The 11,463-nt window shown below is 45.2% G+C and overlaps 1 protein-coding gene across 6 annotated transcripts in view; it reads left to right on the top strand.

The window, feature by feature from the left end:
* Window positions 1-2,284: 2,284 nt before the first annotated feature.
* Window positions 2,285-11,463, top strand: part of ATG7 (autophagy related 7) — a 285,204-nt gene continuing 276,025 nt past the window's right edge. For 2 of the 6 annotated variants that reach the window (XM_019537034.1, XM_019537036.1), the window contains exon 1: window positions 2,290-2,869. In XM_019537034.1, coding sequence (XP_019392579.1) covers window positions 2,435-2,869 — 435 coding nt within the window. In that variant the 5' untranslated portion in view covers window positions 2,290-2,434. Of the gene's footprint in view, window positions 2,870-3,235; window positions 3,528-11,463 lie in introns of those variants that run through there. The other 4 variants (XM_019537037.1, XM_019537033.1, XM_019537035.1 and 1 more) reach the window with 4 other exon arrangements.

The raw sequence follows: 11,463 nt of genomic DNA, 5'->3' as shown, positions 1-11,463 counted from the left end.
TGCAGGAGGGGCAGAGTCAGCTTGTCAGTGTCACTCAGTCTCTACCTGCAACTTCAGAACTATAGTTTTAACCCTGTTAGAGCTGCTTCCAAATTAGCAGCAGATTTTGCCTGTTTACCCAAAGCTACTGTCAATTCAGCATCAGCTATGACATGTTTAAAACTGTTACCATGAAAGACATACTCTGATCTTCCTTCCTGGCCTAGGAGAGAAGCACAGCCCATGTCAGCCACATTAAGGTATGCCACTGCTTCAATTCTTGCACAAAAATCAGTTTCTTGCTTAAGACATGCACACCACTTTTGGAAGGTTGACGTGTAGGGAAAGCTGCATGTGGTACATAAGTAAATATGGCATTATTAACAGGTCTTTTCCTATAGCAGGTTTCAATTGCAGGAGACACCATTGTTCTAATGTACATATAAGTCTCATTGCTACAACACATGAAGTCTCTATTATTTATTCTGGAGTATTAAAAATGATGCATTGCAGGAGGGAGGAATGTAGTAAGAGAAATAAAGAGATACTGGAATTGTATTTTGGTATTTACTCCTCCCCTCCCCTAAATAAAAACTGAACAAAAGCATAAATGACAATTCAGTGAGTGGCTCAGTGTGAAAAATGGTACAAGTATACTCAGTACAATGAAGACCTTTGTTTCCTATCCCTTGTCGGATTGTTTTTTGTTTTTTGGCAGGAGACTCTCAAAAAGCTGTCAATCCTTTACTTCAGGAGCTTTTTCCCTATTTTTTGCCCAGATTAAGTATCCACAGCCATACTCCCACTATCCAAAACCAGGTGATCATGACCAGACACCTGTCAGGTCCCATACATGTACCATATTTTTCTGTATAGGTTACACAAAAATAAGCTTCACTTGAGCTATTTTAGGGAGAATTTAAAGTCATGTTATTGTGAATGAGACTGCAGCCCTACGCCTGGGTATTCAGATCAAAAGTGACTGTTGAACTGTGATATATAGATGAGGTAGTCGTCTGCATGAAACTGAATGAATGCAGTTTCTGCCAGTTGAATCCTAAATGTTTATAGTCTGACAGATTTCATCTGCAGATATGAAAATGTACATGTCATATCAGAATTTTAAATAAAGCCCGTGAGAGACAATGTATGAGTTATGGTATATTGTCTTAATAAAAATTTGAATCTGTAGGAAACTACCCATATTTCTAAATACATGTTACTGATACAGACTTCTAAAAAAGGTAATAGTTTAGCAGATAAGTGTGTATGCATGGAGAAGAAATATAATAGAAAGTTTTGAACAAAGAAGCCACATCTGCACTATTATAAAATTTAATTTTGGTGGTTAGTAGGTTAGTACATACAGAAATTATAAACAAAATGACTGAGAGTTGAGACATTTTCATAACTTAAACTAGCAGTCTGCAGTATTTTTCCGGCAGTGACCCAGCTCAGATCTGCAGTCAGTGTTAGGATGCAGCCACCACCCCTGCTGCCCAGCTGTAGCATAGCATAGGGTTCTTCCCACAGACTGGCTACCCAGCTGCAATGCAGGCAAAGCACGCCCCCCCGTCACTGAAGCCTTTGTCTCTGGGCTAGATCCAATGGCTCTCATGGGCTATAGGCCACAGACTCCTAGCTCAGCCTATTGCAACTGGCAACACTCATCTGTCTTCTTCATTTCCCATGAAACATATCACTGTGCCAAGTCTTGGTTGCTAGTTTTTTATTTTAGGTGTGAGGTAACTGGCTAAAGTTGACATAGTCATGTTGGATTATGCATGAGTGTCTTCTTTGGACTAATTCAGCAGTACTTCCAAAGACAATATGCTGCATGCTGACAATTCTTTGTAAACTGTTAGGAAACTGAAGCGTTTAAAAAAAAAAATGGGGTGGCTTTGGTTACCTAGAGATCAGGTGATGAGCTGGACCATTTCAATGGGACCCTGCCAGTGTCTCCTCTGTTCTTCTTGTAAAAAGGTCATCACCCAGACAAGTGTTTCATCAATTCAGCATGATTGTCAGAAAGTTTTCTTATTTCTTGACGGCTGTGTTATTTTAAGTGTTCATGAAAATGTTACTTAGAAGCCAAGTTGGAAAAAACCCACTTTTAGTTTTGTACAGGATTTTGGTCAAAACTGATTTTAATCAGCCAAAACTGTCAAAGTAGCTGAAACTGGCTTTCATCAAGCACTCTTACTTGGGATCAACACTTTTTTTTGTCATCAGCGGCTGCTGGCAGTAATGGTAGGATATCAGACTCTCACCTTAACTCTTGCTGTAGAAGCAGCAAAGAAGCTATATTAAAGCAAGCTGTAGTGTGAGGGGGTTTTGTCAGTGACAATGGACTTAAATGAAAATGCATGAAGAACTTGCCAAGAACCAAGGGGCAGCAGAAAAACCATTGTTTTAAGAAGCAAAGTTTGTGCTCCTCATTTCAGGGACATTGTAAATGACACACCTAGCTATAGTTAAGGCTTTACTACATGGTAATTTTAGGCGGCTCCTGGAGATCCCAACATCTGCATTGTTCACACAGTCACATTTGAGACTGGTGTTAAGTAAGCACTCAGCGATGCAGCAGAGCTGGAGTATCCATCCCACCTTACCCAGCTCGTGTCACACTAAGGCTTGGTGGAAAAGATACCGGATACGGGCGGCACTCGGGGACTCCGGCCCATGGCACATCCCGCCGCCCCTCGCAGCCGCACAGCTCCCCCGCACTCCTGCGCCCCACACCCCTACCCCGACTCCACACTCGCACCGGGCCGTGGGGTCATGTGACCCAGGCGTAAGTGCCACGTCCGCTCATTCTGCCGGGCTTCAGAGCGCGTATACGTCACTAGGTCGCGCCGAGGGTGATGCCGGAAGTAAACGCCGCCAGCTGGTAAGTAGCCGGGAGGTGAAGGGAAGGGGGAACAGGTCGCGTCCTGATGTGTAGCGGGCGGAGTCGGACACGGTCGCGTTGCGGCTCCCACTGGGGCCCGCTCGAGTCAGGCCGCGGCCCGGGCCGGCTCCCGCAGTCCCTCTCGCCGAGTCCGCGCGGCGCGGCCCCGAGCCTCAGCGCAAGCCCCAGGGTCAACCACAGCGTCGTGGTCGTCGCAGGTCTCCACAGGGCGCGGTCGGCGGAGCCTCGTGCGGGCTCTACGTGGCGCCGCCTCATTGGCCCCTTCCTGCCTTACCCCGCGCGCCCCTAGCCCTGCAGCAGATTGAATATCTTCCGCCAGAGCCCGCGTCTGCTCTGCTTGTTTTCCGCAGCTGCCGAGCCGGGCGCGGCGGTGCTGGGCTGTTTGCTGCTTCCGGCGCAGGCTCCCGCGTCCCACCCCTGGGCGGCTCTGTCCTGGTGGGAAAGCTGCGAGTACCCGGGTTGTCCTGCGGACAGTGCATTAACAGCACAGCCTGTGCGGGCGGCACCTGCCCGAGAGAACCTCGAGGTAGGGCGGGGCCGCCTGGAGAGATTTTCCTGCTACTTCCCTTCATAACATAATAGGGCTCTGTTCCTGCCTGATGATGAGACATCCGGATAACAAATCCTTGCCCTAATGGTGAAGTTCACTAATATCATCCATTTCTTTGGGGGTTTTATGCCTGACACTTACCTTTACACTTTCAAAGGAGCTTGCAGGTACTAGAAACTCCAAGAACCCAACCTGAGTTAGAGAATTTTCATACGAGGAAGTGTGAACAGTTCACATTAATAATAAGGCAAAAGCATTATTTAAAACTAGCAAAAAAATGTGTAGTGCGTAGATGTGAAGCTACTAGGGACAGAATGATGGGGGAGGGGGATTAAATTCCAAAAGGTTAAGGGGAACCGTTATTTTCTTTCTCAACCCACTTTCATTAATGACAATGAGGAAGTTCTACAGTGAAGAGAATGATGTTGAGTAAGAGGTTTTGCTTCAGAGGTTTAAGTACTAAATACCAATTCTCACAGCAATGCTCAAATCTTCATCACAAATGTTAGGCATTAGGCAGAATTTCAGCAGGTGCTAAAAGCAAAAAAATACACAAAGACCAAATCTGCTGTATGCCAATAAAAGCAATAAAGTGCAGAGCATGTTGGACCCCAAGATGTGAACAGAGGATTATAACATTTTATGGGAAGATATGAGTTAGCCTTGCATTTTTTTTTATGTCAAGGGAGATTGGGATGATTGATTGCATGGTACAGACTGGAAAACCTTTGCAGAAGGCAGTGTTGTGCAAAGAAAACATGACTATAGTTTTCTGAGTTCAGCTCTGTTAAATTTCAGAGAGCTGGCTCTCAGTGCAGCTAGGTAAGGATACAAGTATTTGAAATCTTAAAGAGCTCTTTCACAACTGAAGAATAGTTCATATCTGCACAAAAATGTGGTATAACAGAAGTGTAGCATGTCTCACTGCAATATCTCCAGGATATGCCCGTGGGAGGAAATGAGGATCAGCATATTTTGTCCTTTTAAGTTCTAACACTGCCAGTGACCTTTACATAGAAGTGCGTAGCACCCTTGTGAAAAATCACCAGTGAAGTACAGCCAAGTGGGAATAGATTGTGTGAACTAAAGTTGCCTTCAAGGAGACTGCTTGTTAAAAACTTAACTTGGCAATCATTTCCAGAGGCTTTCTTCAAAATATTTATTTTACATTAATTGGTTTGCTAAGGATTTTCCAGTTAATATTTTTGTGGGCATTTTGCATGGTGTAGAGTTGGCAGATGGGACTGGATGAGGGTGGGGTAAGGCCAGAAGGTCATTCTTGACAGGCAATTGGCTAGTTACTGAATAAAAGCCAATTGGTTGGTAGTTGTTAAAATCTTTACCTTCATTTGACTGCTAACAAGTGTGGAGGAGAGTATTAACATGGTTGGGAAGAAATTTGCCTTATGAGCTAACTGTTCGTTATTTGTCTGCTGCAGAGTGTTTTCTACCTCTCTTCGATGCCTCTGATATTGACCTTTATCACTAGAGGGGCATTTGACTGTACGGTCTACATGCCGTGGTAATGTTGGCTCTTAATTCGGGGAATTTTCAATTACATTTTCTTAACTTGTTCTGCCTTCTCCATGACATTCAAGGCTGAGCAGACAAGAGCATGGAATACCTGTGCCACGTATAATCATTCCTCTGGTCTTATACTCCAACGTGTACAATAAAAGGACAGATTTGCAAGCACGGAGAGCAAAAAACAAATAAACTGTGAGTTAGTTAACCTCTTAAAACATATTGATTCAGAGATTTGACTCAATTATTTCATGAGAATTGAAGACTTTTTTTTTAAATACTGTACAATATCAAATGAAAGGAGAGAGAGAGCTGGAAGAGTGGGGGTGGGTGGGAAGGGAAACATGCATCAAACAAGTTGGAAGCACATATGCTGCTGCCCATATCCAAATGATTTGGCATTGGGGAATGTAGTTAAAGCAGTTGGCCTGTTGTAAAGTACTTAGACCACTGGGTCCACTGACCCAAGTTCTCCAGAGCTGAGAGCAGATGACCTGCCCCAAAACCTTGCACACAAATCCCTGCTTTGCCTTGGTTTCTCTCCCCTGCCCTTTCCCCCCACCATCTATATAAAATTTGTAAGCAGCTTGCCTCTTGTTCCATCTGTGGAGAATATTACTTAGAGCTAAGGACTTGAATTTTTAAAGTCCTTTCATAATATAATTTATACTACAAATGGATGCTTAGTCTGATATCTAGGTAGCAAGGATAAGGCAGGCAAAGGCTTTAGTATCATATTATTTTTTACCCTGTAATAGATACCCTTGTATCTGAAGTGTAGGTAATTTCTAGCTCAGATACAGTAGACCTCTTACAGATATCTCTCCCATGATGTCAGAAGCTTCTAACAGGTACAGGTAACTGGGAAGCATATTTTTGATTCCTGTGTTAGCTGTTTGGGAAAGATTTTCTTCCTGATGTTGTGGGGGATGAGAGATTCTTAAAAAATCAACACAGTAAGCTGTGCCTGGCTGCCCATGATCAGAGACCTGAGGAAGAATGTCTTGCATTCAAAAGTTTGCTTTATTTTGAAGCAGAAATTGTGGTTCGTTTCTTTTGGAAGCTCGCGAATAATAATTCCTCAGGCACACATTTTTAGCAGCACCAAAGATGTATTTGCAAATAGGGTCAGAGCAGAGACAGAAAATCTCAGATTACTTTGAACCACCGAGGAAACCCCAAACCGGAGCTTATATACCCTCTCTCCTGAACACATGGGCAGAAACAGGAACTCTTACAACATTTTCCGGTTCATACAAACATATATGTTAATGACGTCACGTCATACATCCCATGTGCATTATAATTAACTATTTAAGTATGCGGGGCGGGTAGGCTTATATGCATCAGCTAATTACGCATGCCCAGAAAGCCCTCTAGGTCACCAAAGGTTGAAAATCCCCTTCCCCCCTCCAAGGAGTTAGTTGATTGAATTACAGTGTCTGTATCCTTCATGTGGATTGTCAGGCGAGTGTGATTTAGCATAGAAAGGCTGACAGATTGGTCAATACAGTAGAAGGGAGTGTTACTTTTTAGCACAATGGGTTTTTGATAGTGTTTCCCTTTATCAGATATGAGGCAGAAACTGCAGACCGTGCAGTTTCAATGACACTCTATATTCATTATGCATTCCTAATAATAATATTTCTAACAATTTTATCCCACCTACGTAGGTGGTTCAATAAAAAATAGCACTCTAAGAAATCCCTGCCTTTCCCTTAATTTCTGGACTGTCATAGTTACAACATCATTCTTATACTGTGGGTTGAAAAAAGTAGCTCTTGAGTGCACTTTCAGGTGAACAAAGTTCCTCAAGTCGTATGAATTTTCAGAGCTATCAAGCATGTAAGCATAATATTAAAACTTAACTCTTGAGATATTTCTCTCTCAAAATATGGCTTTAAAATCCAACTGGGGTCTATAAGTAAGCTATATATATAGTCCTGCAATTTACAACTTCTCAGTCATGCCTAAATGTCCTTATTGTCTAGTCTAGATACAGGCAGTTCTAATGCAGTGTTAAAAAAAAAACAACAAGAAAACACAATGCTTTTGTGACTGCATTTATTAAATGGGCTACTCTGTGTATAGTTAACATTTCTTTCATCCTCACTTAATTTCCTGATTTTCTGGGAGGCCTGCAACCAAAAACGGAACAGATACTTCGGACCCTGGCAGGCATTATGCTTACAGCATGATTAACCTGTTAATCGCAGTGTAAATAGTAACCCTAACACATGTTCAAATAATTAAAGGTGTGACAGAATGGGAAATCAACCAGAAAAATATTCCACAAAAGTTGTGTACTGTAATACCTCTGTGGCTGATTTCAATAATACTTTAAATTGACCATGTGACAGTGTAATGACAAACTGGAGCCGGCTCCTGGCTTCTGTGTGGTCCAGGGCCTGGGCTGGCAGCAGAGCTGGTTCAAGACTCTGATTTGGTGCTGGAACTGGGACCAACAACCAGCGAATTCTAGACTACTAGCTCCCAGCTTTCAACTTGCCAGTTCTGGGTAAGGGGACTCTGGGATCCCAGGCTTCCCCTGCACTGGCAAGTAGTAATGTTCCGACTAGATTCTGATCCCTAAGCCCAGTATCCAAGCTTTTGCAGACCGCTATTTAGGTTACAGAAACCAAAAATTGCTTAATACCTTAAATATAAAATTAACAAGTGTTTTTTAACCTCCAGCAAAGAGTGCTTCCTGTTTGTAGTTACTCTGCTAGTTAGTTTTTTTCTGTGAACTGGTTACAATCTATATTAGAAAATGTTCTAGTGATCCTTTTTCTTTCCTTCTGTATCTTGATTCATAGATTTATGGTGCTCATTGCCACAGGATGTTAGCAATATTTATTTTGAATTAGAGTGTATAGATAATGGTATACTGGCAATAATGCACCCCTTTCCTTCAGTGGGAGGAAAAATCCTGCATTTCTCATCTGACCTGTATTAGAATCACAAAAGTCTTTATTGGTTATAAAGACTAAATGTGGAGATAAATTATGCTTTGTTTGGGGACTTGCTGGTCTACATTCTTCTAGATGGTATTGAAAAAAGTTCTCACAATAAGGCCTTGGAATGCTTCATAGATGCCACCTAATGAGAAGCTGAGACAAAAGTAGCATAAGGATGGGTGCATCAATGTGATAAGGGAAAATGATAAACTGGTCCTCTCACTTCAATTCCTTGATGTAACCTTCCCTCAGGGACAAAATTATGTCCCTGCAATGCAGGAGTCTGGCTCTTCCTTTTTCATTTAGCTGCTTCTGGCTAGTAATGTTTAATAACGAGGGGTCCTGGTTTTCTCTGCTAAAAAATCCAAGACTGAAACTCTGCCAGGTTTAAAGGGGAAAATCCACATTTTTCTCCTTTTAAAGGGGAAAACCCAAATCCCTGTTGATAATACTGACTGCTACAAGGGAGAAAAGCCAACAGGTCTCCATTTTCACCTGCCTTCAAGCAGTAGTAGAGGCTTGAAGACGTGAGCTCCTTGATGCCCTGCCCCTTTCCTATAGCCTCCTGGGTGCTCTGAAAACAAAGCTTTCCAACTATACAACTTTCACCCAGCTTCTCTTGGCTGCTTCTTAAAGCACAAGACCTGAGCTGTTTAAGCTTTCTGTGCCTCCTTCCTCCCTGACCACTGCTCCTGTTGCTCATGCATTTCCTCAATAGCAGCAGTGGACTGAACCTGACACTATTTTGACAGGAACTCTTTTCTGTTTTGAGTAGTAGCTGGAAAATGGAACAGTCTAATTAGTTCCATTTGCTTCTTGGCAGCAGAAGTGTTATGTGACTAAACACTCTGGAGGATAATAATGTACTAGTTTGTTAGTTTCCATCTGGAATATTATCTTCACGAAGGACTGGTAATGCTTCTTTTTTAAAAAGCACTTATATTCTTCAGAAATTGGGTGCTTTTGAGCTCTTATGGTGATTTATTAATAGTGAATTTTTCAGGCCCTATTCCCAGAGAATTAACTAAAACGTAGTACCAGATCATTCATCTGTAGAAATATAAGACAATTAGGCAATAAAAGTATGGTCTAGGTAATATGCATAAGGAAGAAGCAATTTAGGAGAACTGGAAATAACTTTAAGTAGGGAATGTAAATACTGATTTAAAAAATATCCATTTAACCTGCTGTAATTACAGTGGCTAAGCAATTCATTGGTATGGCAACCCCCAGCCTAGCTCATGTAGGGCTACTCTGGCCCAGCTTGTAGGGTACCCCACCCACCTCGGCATCAGCAGGGTGCTTCCAACCTGCCAAGGTGTGGCGGAGACTTAGCAGCTTCCCAGGGCCAGGCCTCATGACAAACTGGGCCCAGGTCCAGGCATGGATGGGGGAGGGATGGGGGGTGCACCATGGGTCTGAACCGCAGACACAGGGGAGCTGCCCCATACTCGCTTACCTCCACAGGTCCAGTGGCAGCTGTAGCAAGGCACTACATCCTGCCGAGTGCAAGGATGGGTCCGGGTGTGACAGTGCTGGGCTCCAGCCCATGGCTCTGATAAGTCAGATGGAGGGGCAGTTGCTTAGCCCTAGGCCAGCACCTACCCTGCCCTGCCCTGCCCTGCCGCAGAGGAGGGGCTGCATCTGCCTGCTGGAGGTGGATATCAAAGTATTGATAAACCCTGCCATGGAGGCAGCACAGCCCAGGAAGCCAGGGGTAGCAGCAGCCAGCAAGGGGCTTTACCAGTCAACTGCAGCCAACAATGTGCAGCTTGTGGGGGCCAGCTGCAGCAGCACAGGAGGGAGGGAGGGAGGAGTGACTAATACCTAATAGCTAGGCTCTGTGGACCCTAATGCAGCTGCTTGCAGCCTCCCCGCTGCCTGCCTTGAGCAGCTGTGCTCTGTGACAGGGGCCTACCCTGGAGCTAGGACTGCTTATGGTAGGTGGCAGGGAGACTGCAAGCAGTTGCACCAGGGTCCACAGAGCCTAGCTATTGGGTCAGGGGCAGGCAAAACAAAGGCCATAAGCTGGATCCAGCCCACCAGGCCATTTTGTCAGGCCCATTGAGCCCCTAAAAAAATTATAGTTTCCTAGTTTCCTAGTTTCTAGGATCAGAAGGGACCTGAGCAGATCATCTAGTCTGACCCCCTGCATGGCAGGAAAGAATACTGGGGTCAAACAACCCCAGCAAGATGTGCATCTAACCTCCTCTTAAAGCCCCCAAAGTGGAAGCCTGCACCACTTCTCTTGGATGGTTGCCTGTCAAAGATGACAAGGTGCCAGCAGCAGCAAAGCCTGCCCAACCCAGCTCCAACTCCAGTCCCCACTAGCTCCAGCTGGAATCTTTTGCCTAGCAGAGGCTTTTGACCTGGTGACCCTGGGGCTGTTCCCCTGCCCTCCCTTCATTGAAAGTGGAGAATCAGATAAAAACAGATGGGGGGAAGGGGAAGCGGCAGGGGAAAAGCAGTCGTGGTAGGCATGGGGGAAGAGGAAAAGTGGCAGTGGGTGGGACCACAGGGCCCCAGGGCCAGGACCGATGGCACTGGGATCCTCAAGGGCTGTGTTGGTTCGTGCTGCACTGTGCGGTCCCAGCGTTGCAGCTGGGAACTGTGCACTGCCAGGGGGTGCCCAGCCAGCTCCATGCTGTGCCACGCAGTTCCTGGCTGCAGTGTTGGGACCACAGAATATAGCAGGAGCTAGCCTGGCCCCCGTGGTTCCCAGCTGGCTCCTGTTGCCACCTCTATCATGCCTACAGCTCCCGCACTTACACCGGGAGAAGGCCTGTGCTGGAGCCGGCTGCCTTCCCCACTTCTTGCCATGTAGGCCCCTGGACTCTGCTGGGAATAGAGGCCTGCTTCCCTGTGAAATCCAGCACAGGGCTTACCCCAATGCAAGTGTGGGAGCTACAGGTGTATAGCATGGAGCCCCAGGATAGAGGTGGCCAGGCAGGCTGCGCTCTTTGCACCCGCATGCAGCGCTGGCCAGAGCCATGCCCCACCAGGTGCCAGTGCCTGTGCTGGGCACGAGTGCCCTGAGCATCCCACCTGCTGCTGCTGGTAATGAGGGCTGTGTGCTCTGTGGGGGGTCCCCAAAACCCTCACACACCCACACAGCCACGTCCCCACACCCTGCCATACACCCCCCCCCCAAATAAAATACTGAGACTTTATTTTTGAGTTATCATGCAATCCCTTCTGTATACAGTACACAAACACAAATCATAACAAATATTTTTGTAATAAAATTGAAACGTTCTACTTGGTGTTTGACCTTTAGCGTATGATTCAGATTTTTTTCTGGTTCTAAGATGACAACCCCCTTCCCAAAAGGAGTATTTCTTAAGGGCAAGGGGAGGACTTCTGGTGGCAAAGGTCAGGAGTCAGGGGGCAGGACTTCCAGTCCCAGTATGGTGACCAGGGGCAGGACAGCTTTCAAGGGGCAGGGCTACCCATGGTGTCTTCGACAGCTCACCAAAACTCATTAAGCAGCCCTCCAGCCACAATAATTGCCTGTCCCTATATTTAGGTACTAGTTCCTCTTC

The sequence above is a fragment of the Crocodylus porosus genome, unplaced genomic scaffold (genome assembly GCF_001723895.1).
Source record: "Crocodylus porosus isolate Cpor-Errol unplaced genomic scaffold, CroPor_comp1, whole genome shotgun sequence".
Lineage (NCBI taxonomy): Eukaryota > Metazoa > Chordata > Crocodylia > Crocodylidae > Crocodylus > Crocodylus porosus.
This window is presented reverse-complemented; position numbering and strand designations above follow the sequence as displayed.